The sequence below is a fragment of the Tympanuchus pallidicinctus genome, unplaced genomic scaffold, assembly GCF_026119805.1.
Source record: "Tympanuchus pallidicinctus isolate F22 unplaced genomic scaffold, pur_lepc_1.0 scaffold1, whole genome shotgun sequence".
NCBI classification, from domain to species: Eukaryota; Metazoa; Chordata; class Aves; order Galliformes; family Phasianidae; genus Tympanuchus; species Tympanuchus pallidicinctus.
In genome coordinates this window covers 98256027-98273458 of record NW_026294618.1, presented here as the reverse complement: position 1 = coordinate 98273458, position 17432 = coordinate 98256027, and the positions used below count along the sequence as shown (strand labels likewise).

Genomic DNA, 17432 nt, shown 5'->3' with positions numbered 1-17432 from the left:
ACTAAACAAATCTTCAAGGTCTCCCAAGCAGTTTTCTTTGCAATCTCAAGCCAAGCTAGGATCTTCACATACTGAAGGATTATCAGGTCTGAGTTTTGCACACTCCTGTAAGACAGCTCTCCTCACTTCTCACTAGTTGTGAATTTCTTATCCCATTTCAGACAACTGTAACATAAATAATCAAGTGGATGGATGAACAGCTTTATTAAATATATGTCTGGCCCTAATTGCATTAGAACAGTCAGTTCTATCAGAAAATAATTTGCAGAAAATAGCTATGTTTTAAAGCTGTTGCTGCATCTGCCATAACTTTTTCTTAACCGTGGGAAGGCAGTAGCTTTTTGGTGTAAAATTTTGAACAGGAAGAGTTCCCCTTACTAACGTGCCAAAGTTTCTTGTCCTCTCACAGCTGAAGCATCTCACAGTGCCACAGGCATTTAATCAACAAAGCACTTCACAAAAAAAAAAAAAAAAAATACTATCTCATAACAATGAAAAACTCTGTCCTTCAGAAAATGGAGGAATGAAAGATCTGTTAAGTAAAGAGCCTTACTCACCCTTTTCACATTCTAGGTTTTTTTGTGTTTTGGCTTGTTTTTTGGTTTTTTTTTTGTTTTTTTTTTTTTTACTCAGGACAACAATCAAAGCACGCTGTATCATCTGTATTCACACTGTTGTCTTGATCATAGGAAAATTGCAGACTTTCAGTGCACAATAATTAACTATCCCTCCAAATCCAATTAATATTTTGTCTATCATCTCTACACAAGCAGTGGCTTTGTTCTTGGTCTAGAGAAATCTTGTTCAACACTCCAGTTGTTGACAAAAAAAAAAAAGAAACAAGGCAGGAGGAAAAGTCTTCCAAGTATAACTAAAGAAAACAGCATTCAGAGTTTTCCCTTCTTTTGTTCTCTTGTGTTACCTTACTGATAAAATTCTTTTCCAAAACCACATTGACTGACACTGCTGTGCATTTGGCTTTTTCCTGAATGCCTATGTACTATCAAAATTACTACAAGCTCAAATACCGAAGCAGTCCAAGGGGCTCCATTCAGAGCTCTTAAAAATATGGAATCTTGCTACTGAATAAAAGGCATAGCAATTCTGGAGCGCAGAAAAACATTTCTTCAGCGTTAACCATGAGACCAGCAATATCAGCAGTCAAGACCACTCCTCACTGATACACAAACACCTGCTGAAACTGTCAGTAGATTCACAACAGGCAAGACAACCACGGAAAAATATACTTAAAGGTATGCAAACATCATGCTTTAAGTGCCATTTAGGACTCATTGTCCCTCAGCGCAATGACAGATATTCTGCAACCATGAATGTGTCAGAGCTTAGCAAAATGATACATTCATTCTCCCAAACAAAAACCGAATAAAATGAGGCCATACAAGATGAAATAAACATATATGTTATGCATTTTATACATACAACACATTGCAAATAAAACAAAATGGACTTTCTTCCCGTATACTTATTTACTATTAATATTACCAGCCACTTTAAATTATATAGAATGATAGTTGCCAGTGTGGTCGTAGTTTGGTTTTATTCTATCTCCAATTTCTCTATTTCAGCTTTCAAAAAACATAATAGTATTTCTTTAGTGACATTTCATATACACAATTCTCAAATAATCCCTCTAGATTAATTACCTGAAAAATAACAGATGCCACAAGCAAGAAAGGATTGAACCCAAGTAGGAATCTGCCCAGTAGATCATCTGAAGTTAGCACACTTATCATAATGCAAGACAGGACAAACTATGGCAAGTATTTCAAATTTGCTTATCTAGGTGACAGTGGTACAAATTAAATGCAGTCTAAACATTCAGATATATAGTGCTTTTTTTTTTTTTTTTTTTTTTTTAAAAGCAAGCAAACCAAATGTCTCATTTTGCATTGTCTTTGGTTTTTCCAAAAAAGAAAACACATTTACAAGGGATCTCCAGGAAGAAATCCTTCTCCAGTGGCAGTCAGCCCTTAAATGAGATCTAAAAGAGGGGCAGCCAGGTTCCACCCCTTCCAATCACAGCTGAATTGCCTTCACCTGTGCTCCCAGGGCTGATTGGGTCCTTTCCCCAGGTGCTCAATGAGTGGTTCAGGCCATGACTCAACAGTTCCCATACAATTCGTTCCTGTATTCTTCCCAGTGGCACTTAGCTGTCTGTGCATATATTTCATTTGTTATATTAATAAATTATCAATCAATAACAGGATGTTTAAACCTCAATGTCTGCTGATCTACAAAGTGTAAAAATGAGCAACAGAAATGATGGGGATAAGATGCATCTTGGCAATTGGCATTTCTTCTCTCTGATGGACAACATACTATTAAAGGAATGTTTAGGCTGGAACTATTCTAACTTCACTTACTTAATGAAATCCTTTTTTTTTTTCATATGTTCATGGAGAAACTGCAAATTCCCACTTGCCTTCTTGAATTTTAGCTAGAGTGAAACTGAAAGTCAGTGAAGTACTTGAAGTCTTCAAAAATAAATGTAATTCTGATAAAGAATAATAAGTCCTTCACTGAAACAGACTGTGATTCCATTCTCTCACTTTGTATGAGCATGCTGGAACTAAAGAAAACTACTTAACTCACAGTGAATACATGTTTGTATTACAAGGTTCAAAGAGAAATTAAATATTAGAACACCAGGTTCAGTGCTTAAATTAAATCCCTGGATGCTAGAAGTTGGCATCTTATTTCTGCCTAACTCAGAGCATTCTATGGACTGCTTTAGCCTCTGCTTTGTAAAATTTTCTGGCTTGGATCACAACTTCCATTCCTCATGGAATTAAACAGCTTTGAATAGGCATTTCTTCCTTTATCGTAGAGCAGGAATTAACAACTCTACTTTTGCTGCTATGGCACTGATGAGCACTGATTCACTATATAAATATGTTAATAAAATAAAAGCATTGAATGCCACTACATTCCTGAAATATAGGTTGTTCACCTGTCGCATTCAATTTAAAGTACTGAAAACACATGACCACAACAAAATGTTGAATTTCTTTGTGGAAGAGCTAGACAGAACTTTGAGAAAGACTGATCACCTTTTGATGCACGCTTTCATCCACTTTGGAGGCTTTTCTATGAAGACGATTCAGTTTTCATTTTAGGCTCTGACTTAAGGGAATGCTTTGAATGTTTGCTCCAGTTAGTCCACAAAGAGTGTTATGTTTTGCTTTGGTGTTTTTGGTTTGATGTATAATTCCATCTATACAAGAAACATGATAAAATTATTCCTGGTGAAATAAAACTGAGTCCACTGTTTTTAAAGTCTAACGATTTTCTTATGTTGCCACAGTAATTTCTACATAATGTGTGATTCATAGGCTTCAAGGCCAGGAGGGTTTTTTTTATTATTATCTAGTCTCATTTCCTGCATTATCCAAATTACAGGCTGTCAACATGAGAGACCTCCTCTTTAAGTACTTTAGTGACTAAGATCCTAGGAAAAATATATTTTTAGTCTTTCTAAAGGCTGCTCTTCTGACTTTGGTCTCAAGAGTATGCCAACTAGGTAGAGAAGTAAGGGCACATTGTTGCCTCCCAAGATAGGTAATTAGCATGACCTAGATATGTGTACACTTCTCTTAGTTATATATACTTATTCAAGGATACATATACAAATCTTATAGGTGTTCTGAAAAGGAAAATATTAATGTGCGTTAATGTTACACTTTCATAACAGCTCAATAAAAGGAGAACTTCTGAAAACCTGTTTCATAACAGGACCATGCATTTCAGAAATCATACAAAGTATAAGTCTCCTACCAATTTTAGAACAATGAATAAAAAGAAAATGCATGCATTTTCCTGAAAGAAAAAAGTAAATGACGCAATAGGGATTTAAGGATGCCAACATGGCAGACATTTTTATTACATCTTTTTGTTATACAATACTTGATTTTGAGGCATTTCTGAAAAATAATTTATGAACCATAGCAGAATTGAATGGTTTCAGAGCACCATTATTTATCTGAGTATGCACAGATGTCGTGAATGCATACAGACGTGTCCATTAAACATGTATATGTTATTAAGAATTGTAGAAGGATCTGTCCTTCAGAGTTAGCATTTCACTCTATGTATGTGACACTTCTCAATATTTTCAGTAGGAATACAAAAATATTTCTTCACAGTAGCCTAGGCCACTCATTTCTTTGCTCTGAAAGATATGTAGCAGTAGACTAACACAGGGGCTCAGGAGGCTCTATGCTAACACTTGTAGGCTTGTCATTTGTCTTTTCTCAATCTTAAACGCAATATATGGATATACATGAGATAAATATGTTGCATAGTATTCAGTTATTCATTTCCAAATTTAACTTCATTGCTCCAATCCTGCACTCAGATACTGTCACATGATTTTAATCTGCTGAGCTCAAAAATTTCTCCTAAATCTCATGCAGTTACAAAGACAAACAGGATCCCAATTTGAATAACTTATTACAGACCACTGTAGGGCTGAAAAGACTGCTAAGGACCCCAAGAAATCAGTTCATGATTGAGACAGGTGTAGTTGCGTTTGAAGGATAATGATGTAAGCACCTTCAGGTACCTCCAAAATTTACATCTTGCATAAGTATCCAGGGGAAATGAAAACATATACCTTGTTCAGTACCTATACCACAGCAGTCTGTAAGAGTTCAGGTACATACGTTAATCTGAAGTAAGATAGGAATTTGGTGATCCTCCATATCATCTTTGTGGTCATGGAAATATTTACCAGTGCTAGAGTTTGATGTAACTACTCCTAAATAACGCTTTTAAAGTTGAAAACTATGTAGTAACTGGTCAGTAACCACAATTAATAGAAATGATATTATACTCTTTAAATTACGCATCCATTCATAGTGGAAACAACACAGCCAAGTAAAGCATACACCTCTAAATCTAAGTTGTGCGTTGTTTTGCACAGGTACAGTAGAAAATCATAATTATCATTTAAGGAAGTTTTCTCATTTGCTTGCAAAACTAGCTTTTAAAGATGGTATGCCTATAACAAGGGAAGGCAACTTTTTTTTTTCTTCCATAAGGACTTGTGCAATTAGCAAGAGTATTGCCTCACAAAACCTATATCTTAAGTAGAGCCATTAACTGAAAACAATAAAAGAACCAGCTCCTCATATAATTATGAGAGTGTTTGCAAAACCCTTCTTTTGAAAAGGAAAACAGTTTTATCCGTCACCTTCATAATACAAATAAAATTCCCTCTACTACAGACACCTAGGGTTAACGAAGCAGAAAACCACAAAAGTTATATTCAATCTTGGAAAGGTGTTGCTATAGGGTAGAAGTGGACTCACATAGTTTCAGGGTTCTCAGCTACCAGTTTAGAAGCAGAACATTAATGATCACAAGAAAATACTTAGTATCCTTTTCTTTATGTCGGCACTAAAAATTGGATAACAAGAGCTTGTAATGGAGAACAGAAGCCAAACATACTAACAACTCCAGTAAAATCTTACTAGCTTACACACACTTACTGCTAAATTTTGCAGTCTCAGTAGCCCCTTCTCTGTCCAAAAAATATGCAAAGACAGACAAGAAGGCTTAGACACAACTGATTTTATTCGCTCCCCACTATGTCGCCCTCACCCCTCATCCCCACCCCAATTCCAATAGCTGAGGTTGCCCCTCAATAGCTTTAAAGAAGATGCTAGTGAGTCAGTTCAGCTATTTCTCTTTTGTAAGAGCCAAATTCTAATTTAAACATGCAACACAGTGCACTGGAATCTATTAGAAAGTTACAAAAGTAAGCTTTACAGGAAATGCTTGTGTGCTTATCAGAAAACTAGTGAGGGTGCCAACAGCAAACAAGTAATACAGATGATTCTGCTTATTTTCAGCAAAGTAAATGAATTCAGTAAAGACTAAATTGCTTTCCCTTCCTCTTATGCCTGAAAACCAGGTATTTTGATATGTATGAAAACCACTAAGAGAATAATAAATATGCAACTTCGTAGCAAAGTCCACATTCCATTGTTCAGGCTCAATTCCTGTGAAAATTTCCTCCTTTGTGCTCCTGAATTTCCCAGTTCACTGCACAGTTTTACTGCTCTGCTGATACTTAATTGCTCTGGGTGGTCCCTGAAGTGAAGATAGAAAGTTACCTTCAAGCAATTAAGAATGCCGGGGTTACGGAAGGTTTTGAACATGAGGAAAGAGATATAAGAGTGCAAATTATATTGATTAATTAAAAGACTTTAAGGGAGACCGAACAACTCAGATTTTCTGATGTTTCTAAGTAGCCTGGCATACTATTATGACCATAGAAATGAGAAATATTGTAAGGAATAGGTTAAAAGTTTTGTACACTGAGCTTTTACTTTCACAAGAACAATTAATTCTGACAAGACTATTTAAATATCTTTTTTTTTCCAACTGCTTTGTGAGGCATCATTCCTTGTGGAAATATATAATCATGTGCATTTAGAGAGCACAGTCCACATTCTCAGTTACAGTAGTATAATTTTAGGTTGTTTTTCTTAATGGTTCTTCATATTCAATAAATTGCATTTCTTTAGAAATTGTGATAGTTTTTCAATCAAATTTATTAAGTTTGGATGTAAAGAAATAATAGATATTTTGGAAAATTCTCCTTAGGTTTCTTGCCTCTTTCTCTTAATTGGTGGAACTCCACTGAGTGTGATTCTGATCAAATTAAATTCAGTAGAGATTTCTGCTATAGGTGAGATGTACAATCTGAAATTACGTTTGATTTTCACTAAAATAGTAGAAACTGGAGTCTGTTTGGATTTGTTCAGCTTCCATTTGTAGGTCCCAAGAATTGAATTTATTCCTGCAGTGCAACCTAGAATGAAGTTGCAATCCTTAGTGTCACTCTGAAGATGCATTTGATTCCATAATGGTATCAGATATTCAAAGAATGAGGAAAGGAGGAAGCTCCAGAACATGCTACAAAATATCCAAGGAACATGACTCTAAAATCTCTATTTCATAGAAAATGCATTTGAAATTCATACGAAAGTCATAAATAACTTTACTGAAAACATATAGACTGCCTCAGCTCTTAATTCTTGTTCTTCACAGTGTATAAATGAAAGCATACATACATACATATATATATATATATAACAACAAAGAAATGCTTGCTTTAGCAAGAAATGCCTACTTTTCCAATTTCTTCCTTGCTCACCTGCTCAAAAATATTCTTTTAACCCTACAGAGTGACAGATCTGCTGCTTGCTATCGTCAGTAAATGCCCACCTACTTTTTGGCCTGAAATACACATCTTTCATCTTGAAAGAGCTTTGATATTAAGATTCTTTGTCAGCACACCCATCTTCTGTTGAAATCTATGCTTATAAATGGAGTCCAGTATTGAAGAAGCCAAAGTCTAAAATATGTACCATTATATACTACTACATGTTCTGAACAAGTAAAGATCTAATCTTTTGCAAAGAAAACATTTTTTAACATTGCAGTGCTATATTTATTTATTTCCTCTAAATATATAGGAGACTTATGGCATATATATATATATGTACACATATGGTATTTGCTCATTTTGAGCGATATCAGAATGCTTCAGAATATGGCAATATAGCAAATGCTTTATTTTGGTCATGGAAAAGTGCTGGGCATGGTTTGGGCCTTTTTTCATATAGTTTTCTTGACATTTACAGCAGGTCCTTACAATCCTTATTCATACTGCTGGTCATGAATCAGCTATCTGAGATGCAATTTGGAGCATATATGCCTCAAGACACAATCTGGACTTTTAGTGATGATTATCTCTTCAGAGCCACATACATCAGGCAAAAAACATCTTCAACAGTCACTTTCTGCTGCATTTTTCTCTTTATGGAACATAAATTAAGCACATCTCAACATAAAGGTGAATCTGCCACTCCACACATCAGATTCAAGGCTTGCTAGGTATCACTCACTGAAGTGCAAATCACTTGTCTGTTTTAATGCATCACAACTTTTACATACATAAATATTTACCCTTCTGATTAAAACATTTAAAGTATAGATTATTATGATATTGAGTTTGAAGAGATTAACCATCAAAATGTAAAGATAATATAAATATCTGTTAGCTCATATAGGTATAGGCATAGGTGCATGCATTACAAACGAGAACTGAATCACAATGTTTTTGTGACCAGTCACTATTTAAGTAGATCTCTTAAGAAAAAAATTGTCACTATAGAACAGATATTATGCCTAATTACTTCCCCTTGGAATGCTTTGAAAAAAACTTTTGTTTAAAGTTCCTTAATTCCTTTCAAAAGCTAATTTTCACTATGAAAATTTCAAGTAATTTTTACGTTTACAGAACGTTTTTAAAGTTATTTTGCTGATCGCTTGGTACACAAAACTTTCAGAATGTCTGTCTGAGCCCTGCTAAATGTTTAGTTATATTTAAGGGTAACTTTTCAAACATTAGTAATTTGTTCATTATCAGAAGAAACAGCTATGATATTGAGCAGAGAAACGTAGGTTATTTGTATTTATAATAGAATGTCATTTTGATACAATTTCTGTTACCCAAACTTGACAATCTCATTCCGAGTAAAATGTTTACATTAGCTCAATTCAATTCTAGTTGTGAGTCATGTAAATAAGCTGCTCACCTGGAATATATAATGATGGGAACAAGTGCTGAGAGTCAAGAAAGCCCTCAGTTCATGTTTTGCTTTAGCCAAAACAAAAATGCCAGCAGCATTTAAGAAGACATACAATTGAATCCATGTCAACAGGGCACCTAAAGAAAAATAATAATCTATGCTACAGCTCAGTGCCATACCAAGGCTTCTACATGACTTCTGGACTATTGGTGACAGGCCTTGGAAGGCTGAAGGATGCATGGCTCTCAGACCCACTTTGGAGCAGCACAGACAAAAACAGGTGAGCACTGGCTTCTCAGCAGTCCCAGGAGTTTCAGAGAGTGTAGGAGACCAAAACTGTCTTAGTTCTTTGAAAACAGTAATCAAAAAAGGGTGAACATATGGTTGCATAAATTCAGACAATTCCTCATAATTTGATAAGGGAGGTTACTGACATAAAGTGCTGCTCGTATTGCATGAAACACGTAGTATACCATGACCTCAAACAACTTCTTACATGTAGCATATCATTTTAATGCTCATGATTGTATAAATATTTATTTATATTATTGTAATTTCCCACTGCCTTCAGTTGTCAGTTGAATTATACAACTGATAATCAATAAAATTCCATTGTTATAGATAGCCAGTGGAGTCACTTGGCTTTTACAAATGCAGTATGATTGTTTGTGCAAATGCAAAACTCACTCACTCTTGGCAAGGAGGTTGACACAAATATTGACATTCTGAGGTCCGTCTTAAGTATTTACATGCAGTACACCAAATACCAACACATCATAAGCCTGTAATCTAACACAATACATTTTAAGTTGTAATATCAGTCATTCAGTAAAACCATTACTGCTATGCTAAGTATAATTTCATAGCTTGTTATGGACCTGAGTAACTCACATGTGATTTAAAGCTGCATATTATTTCTAAATAGAACAGAAATATGAGCTTGATGTTTAGATACAGAACAAACATAGTCAAAAGTAGAATATTTGTACAGAACTAAACTATAGCTAAAATTATGTACAAGCTTAGGAGAATTGCAATGAAAAATGGAAGCAATACATGTCACTATATTGTAGTAACTGAATTATAAAACCATTTTATTGCTCATCAAAAGAGAATGAAGAGAAACAAAAGAATCAGGGGGAGGGATAGGATGGAAATGAAGCAATTGAGTGTTTTACATTAGTTGCTGTGTAATCATAGTTATATTGCCATTCATCATAAAATCTGGGAGGTACTAAACTTGTGATGAGGTACAACCTATATGTGAAAATGACTGTGCTATTAGACCTCCTACACAGCATGGAGAAGGCAGACAAAATTTCTGATGGCAAAGCATTTGTTTTCTCTGAAATCAAACAAGTGTTCTGAATAATACATTCAATCACTCTAACAGCGACCACCACATTTAAGATTTGCTTTCCCCAGGTCTTTCCACCAGCACAGCTGCAGCATGCTTATTGCTATAGTTATATACAGGTAGGAGATTTCCAGAAAACAAACAAACAAAACCTGGTACTTCTGAACAGACAGAAAGTTTATCAGAAAATAAATGAATGCCAGTACAATTAAAACTCTCCGCTTCTTTATAAAATTAGGCTTAGCATTTGCAAGCAGTAATGGCTGCTACAAAAGCTCTGGGATTTATGTTCTGCTTTGTGTCAGCTGGTTCTGCACATGCATGTATGACCTCAAATACTGACAGACATTTGTAAACACGGTGACATCTTCCCAACTTTGTTCTGCCTTTCTATAGGAGACAGTGACAGCTTTGTAAATATCGACACTGCTTCTATAAAAACTGTCAGGAAATTATGCGGAGTATTTCAAGCTATACATGCAGCTAAGTGACAAACGGCAGGTACATCCAGTGAGATGCTACTGGATTTTGTACAGTGTGCCCACTTGGAAAGGCTGCCTCACCTCACTCTCCTCTGTCTACAATAAGACTCTGGCCTGTCACTGTCCTGTCCTTGAGGCATCTCATTTTGTGGGGACATTGATACTTTTTTTTCCCCAGAATCTCACATAACACCTATGAAAAGAAACAGGTGGTGCTTCAGCCACTTACACATTTCTGAGCAAATTACATATTAAAACTTCCTAATGTTTTTATTGGTTATGTTTACAGCTGAAGATAAATTCATGGTGTAATTACTCTGAATCCCCAAATCACTTTTGTTACTGACCTTACCTAACTCTAAAGGAATTCAAATTATAATGAAAGACTGAAATGAGTGTGAATGAATCCAACGCAAAGCTTCACTTTTGTCTCATCTTTCCATCACTCTCCTACTACTTATATTCTCACATGTTATAAATATGCATCACAGCCGTTTTCAGTTCATATGTTTGATAATGTAGCTTTAACGTAGTCAATAATGGTTGATGACATGGTCCAATACTGACAAATTTTCAGTTACAGGCAAGTGTATTTTGTATACACGTAAATCCTTTCTGTTCCTTTGAACAGATATACACTACTATATGCAAAGAGGAAGCACTGTGGTTATCAAAACATAACAGTGGAATCTCACAAAAAAGGAAAAAATTAGTAAAAATAGTAAATGTGAAAAGAAAAATGTAGTAGACTGATTTGATGATAGGTAACTGGTGTTTATGTACATGTATGCACATGGTGTTTATGTGTTCATGTAGTACATTGTTACACATTAAATGTAGCTAGTATAACCAATGTCATTTTCTGTGAATATAACTGTTAAGCCTTTAAAAAATAAAAATAAAAAATACCCAACCATTGCATGATATTTTTTTCTAAAATCTGCTTTCTATATCAACTGTTAATCATTTATTCATATTTACATGCTTTCGCCCTTTTAAACAACAACAAAAAAAACCTTCACTGATGTATATATTATTCTGTGTATAGAGTAAGCTTGAAAAAATAATCCTTAATAATAACAAAAATGATCAAAAATGTCAAGATTTGGTTGCTACAAAATGTCACTTTAGGGTAACTCCAACAAAAACATCTATCATTATGTAATGAAGTATTCATAATAAGGAATAAGGAAGTCATATGTACAAGGTACTGTTAAGAAAAAAGCAAAAAAAATCAACCAAGGAAGAAACAAAACAATCCTGTAAGAAATAAATAAACCAGGTTTTAGTCTACTTCCTTAAAACTTCCTAAGCAAGAAGATTTATGTGTTCAGAACACTCATAACCCTTTAATATTTTGCTGGTGATAGCTAAGTAAGTAGTATCTCCAGAAAGTCTGATATGAGGAAGGAGACACTACAGGACTGCAACTACAGGCTTTGCATCACATGTACTTTCTAGGTTTGGAAACACTACATCAGACAAGACAGCAAGATACATGGAAGTTTGTTTCTAGTTTGAATAGTTAGCGAAGTACTATGACACAAATTGGCTTTCTGATATTTACCCAGAGTTGGCACACCCTGACACGGATTTAGGATAAACAGAACTATATCATTACTCTATAACACAGATTTACTAACATTAAAAAAACAACTTCTTATCATAAGAATGTATGGACATGATGTCTGCACGTATCCTCATAGCAAAACAAGGCGTTTAATTATACAGGAAAAAATCTTGACCCTACTTCACATGTTCCCTGCAGAAAGAAGGAAGTAAATATAGCTGCCATTGTTCACACCAAAAAATAAAACTGAGTAACAAAATCTGAAATAAAATCCACACTTCACTTTAGCGTTCATTTTTCATTGTTCCTTTCTCCAATTCTTGTCTCAGATACAATCAAAGTTATTAACTTACAAGAAAAATCTCAGGGCAAAAGTGACCACCTGATAGCAGAGACTTGCTGAAGTCAGTTGGGATTTAAAACTTACATGGAGCTGTGTATGGGCCCTGGACAGATTATCTCCAGATAATTTCTGTTGAACAACATTATGTGTTTTTTTTTGTTTTGTTTTGTTTTGTTTTTTTTCCTATTCCTGGTGGTTTAAACTACAATTCTTTGAGAACAGAAAAATGCATACCTCAAAACATGGTTGTCATTTCATTCCGAATGCTTTCTATAACTGTAGCCTCCTTTATCACTGCCACATGTTACATCTCTCGCAAAACCAGGAGGTAACCGTTAAAAACAACAGCTTATCCTTTAGATACTTCTCCTTACCTCAACATCCATGAAATATTTACTTAAAATATACCTACCTCAGTGCAAAAAGATTTACATTTATTTGCATTACTTAGACATACATTAAAGTATACTGATGGCATTAAAAAATAAAGAAAATCATGTAATACCTTTACTTTTACCTATGGATTTGGTGAAATGGTTCCATGAAGAAAGCATTTCCAGACAAAAAGAGAATAAGAAGAGGAGAGAAACAACAGTAAGAGTTGTGAGTTATATGTAAATGCACTAATATTTAAACATGAAAAGGGACAAAGTTTAAGGTCTGAAGACAAATGGAGATGCAATCAATGTCATATTACAGATTTAGTTTATTTTTTTTTCCAGTCATGTACATGCAGCGAAACACAGAAATAACCCATGCTTAGATAAGAAAAAGTGACAGAAAAGTAACAGGGAACAATGAGTTAGGAGAAGAAAAGCCACTGATTTCTTTAGGTGGCAAAATTGTACTCTCAGCATTCCAGAAGCCAGGAGCAGGTGCTTTCTGCAAATTCCACTCAGCCATGCATTAAGGTAAATGCACTCTTCAAGGCGTACAGTGTGACAAGCTCAGTATCTTCTCCCAGGAACTCCGAAGAGCGCTCTTGCGATTCATTTATCTTTTATAGAATCACCCGTTATTGTATTTTCGGATAAATACATGACATTTTCTTAAACACCTTCTTATTTCTCTCACCTCTTTTCAGTTATCATATTGCGAGAGGGGGAGTTCAGGAGGCAGGAAGGACAAAAGCTTACAGAGCAAACAAAAGAAAAAAAAATGAAATAAGGAAAGATGTGACTAAAACCATGTGTTTATTTGCAGCCAAAGACAGCCTTCAAGCATTTGCCCATCGTTTGCAGTGATGGATTTAAAGCAGCTACAGAACAAGAAGAAACAATGAAAGCAGAGTGGAAAAGGAACAGAGCCCATACCTTGGTCGCCCATCATCAGGTGCGCCAGACCTTGAAGGGAAACAAGAGCACAGTCAGCAATGAACAAGGGAGCATGGGAAGGTGGTGTTGTCACAGTGACAAAAATGTTTTGTGACAGGCATCTGTTTCCTATGAGATGTCTGTACCACAGACAGAAATCAAAGAGCATTTTTCAGCCACTGGTTGGAATGCTTTGGGCTATGAGAAATAGAACTGCAATTCAAACACTGGGTACTGTTTTGCTGTGTATTTCTTCTGTGCAATAGTTGGGATGGCAGAAAATACTAGAATGCTTCCAGATCCAACCAAATCCTTTAATAATCTGTCTTTATTGTATTTTCATGATATTGCTTTGAATACTTTGCTAGGAGGAGGGCTTCCCGTCCTCTACTTACAAAAGGTTAAAAACCTGGAAAGTGTAAACCTGAAAAATGGGCTGGGTCTGGTCTTTTTCCCCTCATAAAAAATGAGCATTTCAGGTAATTAAAACAAAATTTATTTATCACATTGAAATGATAATGCAAGGGATGTCTCCTTATTTGTGTGAAATGTGAGAGTAGAATGAATACATTCCAGAGGAAGCAAATTACTATATATGCAGTACAAAACACAGAGCAAAGAAAATTTCAGAAAATTTAAGTGACAACTTCTGAATTTGCTTCATAAATCTGTGAGGAATTACATTTTGCTTTATATTGGTAGTTTGAGATCAAATCCAATCATACCACTATAGATCTAGTGACATTTCAAAACAGATGGCCGTAATGATAATCACTCAACCAGAGCCAAATTTAGTTAATCTTTAACCAAAAATATTCATCTTTTTTAACACACAATAATGAAATGATACTTATATCCTCACTGAGAATAACATGGTGAAGGAAGAAATTTTGTACAGAAAAAAGACTTTCCACATTTCACATCAGGTTTATTCTCATTGAGCTTAAATCATTTAGAATCCATTTTAAAAGTTCTTAATTGCTTGTGCTTATCTTCTCCATCAACTGTAAAAATGATACACTATTTTCTTATTTGCAATTAGTTATAGTTAATTCACACAAAGAAGGTGTGCAATAAAATATCCTACTCCTGATTGGAAAGCAGATTTCCTAGAGAGCTCCTGTGATTTCTACTTCACAAAGAAAATTAGGTGCACAAATGACTCATCGTACCTGGGGGTATTTCAAAGAAGATACTCCCAACTGCAATCAGATTTCACATCAGTTCAAGATCTCAAGTGATGTTTCAAATAGGCTAACAAAGGTTTTGCTGAATGAGTGCTTTTTAGCGTCACCATTCCTGGAGGCAAATTGAACCGGAAGGCCTGATGTGCCCCATATCTTGAGCAGTAGATTCATTTAAAATTACAGTGCTCTGTAACTACTGGGAGGATCCAAGGCTCACACCAATGAATGCACGAGCTGAATGTGATACTGAAGGGATGCCTATGTAAGCATTACTGGTAAGTACCTCACGGCTATGCTGCAGTTAGGAGAAATATTCCTAAATGTTCTTCCTATATTAGCTTAGCTGCAACTGAGACACACTGAAAACACAAACTGTAAAGACTGTTGTGACTCCTAGCGGAAAAATAGAAGGTAATCTCTTCCTAGCTTGACTTTTATAGTTATAAGGACCTAAATAAAAAGCTGAGCTTCAGGAGATGACCACTGCTTGATATCTACTAGTTTTAGTAATACCGCATGTGAGCATGGTCGGTTGTAAACTTGTGATTTTTATATAATTTGAAAAAAAAAAACCACAATGGCAGAAAAGCCTCTTGAAAACATCATAGAAACCACTTGAATTTTAAGAGTCACTTACAGTGCTGTTCAACTAAAAATAGGAAGCCAGTGTCTGTAAAAAAATGCACTGCTCAAACCAAACAGCCATCAATTAAAAAAAGGTAGTACTAGTTCTCAGGCACTGCATTTTGCTTCATTTGTATGCTACTTATTTTTGAAGCAGTAATCTTACTTATACTTACTTGCTATGAGTATATAATGTTACTTACCTCATTTTATATTTTTCAATCTATGGATGAAGACTGTGGAAGAGTGAAGAATTGCTGTTACTGTACCTGTTTACTCCGTAGAGGGGTTTAAAATGATACAAATAAACCCACCATGACAGCAATCACTGCGAGATTTTCAACATGACTGTGTGCTTATAATTGAGACAACCACAGTAGATGGTCAAAGAAAGATCTAGTTTTGACAGGCCACATATAAGCATGCCAAACATTAATAATATTCATTTGTGCACCATTCCTTCATAATCAGAATGATAAAAGCCTTTTCTTTGTGAATTAGAAATTAAAGATTCAGTAGGAATACCTCCTGTATGCATGTGTGATCCATTTCATATTTATACTGAACTTGGCACGAAAGTCGAGGGGCACAAAATGGGATAAGGGAAAATAGCATGAAGAGAGGCTATTTTCATAACCTTGTGTGTAAGTTCCATGCAGAGCACAGGCCAAAGAAAATTTTAAACATGGTGAACTTGCAGTGAACATGTTCAACCCTAGCACAATTTTAACAAAATGAGTACAATGTAACTTTTTTACACCATCAAATTCCACTTCATGAATACTAAAATCCTTTCCTTTCTTTTCTTTAATTTAAGGAAATATTCAGATATCAAAGAATTCAAAGATGAAAAACTTGCTCAGTTTCCCAGTTCTGATTAGGATATACGTTCCATGCTTCTACTCTTTAGATATACATCTTTTGCAAATCTAATGTATGCATATGTATCCAGACTTGTGTTGGAATAAATGTAAGTGTGCAATTTTAAGAATTAGATTCAGGCAACTCCTGGATTAAGTGTTACCCAGGTCTTATCTTGCACTGCTGTGCATAAATGAGTATGTGAAATGAAACTGAACCACCTCATCTAGTTGTAATGATCTTAATTCACAATCGAACCTCATGTTGACACCAGTGAGAATTTCATGCATAGGTCAAACATAATATTAGTTACCTATTTCTTGCCTTTTGTGCTTCTGAGTTATAAATCCTATCCCTGTGTTGTTGAATAAATTTCTATTTCACAATGAAAACAGAGTTGTTCTGATCTGTATGTTCTTGACATTGCATGCAATTAAAGCATCAAAATAACCTAAAACTTCTCTTACTGGTAACATGTATTTTTAATAAAGTTGCACAGCATCATGTATGTGCTAAATCTGAATATCTCACTTTGCCTTTCAGTATAGTGGCATAGGGGAACATGGTACTGATATTGGCAGGCATTTTAAGAGAGTTGCCAGTGAGCAGTGGTTCCGATTGCCTTCAATCCTTAATAACCTCAGGCCCAATGGTGTCTGTCTCCTGCACTATGGGTCACAGCAGTGTCAGGGCAGTCTCACTGCACATATGTCAGCTTACAAAATCCTATATTTCAAGAAAGTGTTTAAACTACTGGGAAAAAAAAGTTATAATTCCATTTTAAAAGGTAAAATCATTTTAAATAGCAATTTATTAAATATGAAAAGATTAAGAAAGGATTTTTAAAGCTCTTGTACTTTAAAAAGCACCTGCACCCTTTGGCTCATGAACAAAAGGGCAGTACTGACTCCTAACAAAAACTGATCTGTGAAGTGTAAAACTCACTCAAACATGTTTTACCAGCTAATGGACATACTTACCAACATTCAGGCTAGGAAGCATTGTGTTTTAATTTCCACTGCCCTGTGACACATTTTCCTTAATGGGTCTTAATTACATACCAGCATTATT

The 17432-nt window shown here is 35.1% G+C and overlaps 1 protein-coding gene across 19 annotated transcripts in view; it reads right to left on the bottom strand.

Annotated features, from left to right (window-relative positions):
- Positions 1–17432, bottom strand: part of NRXN1 (neurexin 1) — a 633366-nt gene that overhangs the window by 546375 nt on the left and 69559 nt on the right. For 14 of the 19 annotated variants that reach the window (XM_052667052.1, XM_052667120.1, XM_052667663.1 and 11 more), the window contains one exon: positions 13690–13719. The exons of the other annotated variants lie outside the window; for them this stretch is intronic. In XM_052667052.1, the coding sequence (XP_052523012.1) occupies positions 13690–13719 (30 nt within the window). The remainder of the gene's footprint in view (positions 1–13689; positions 13720–17432) is intronic. 19 annotated transcript variants of the gene reach the window in all.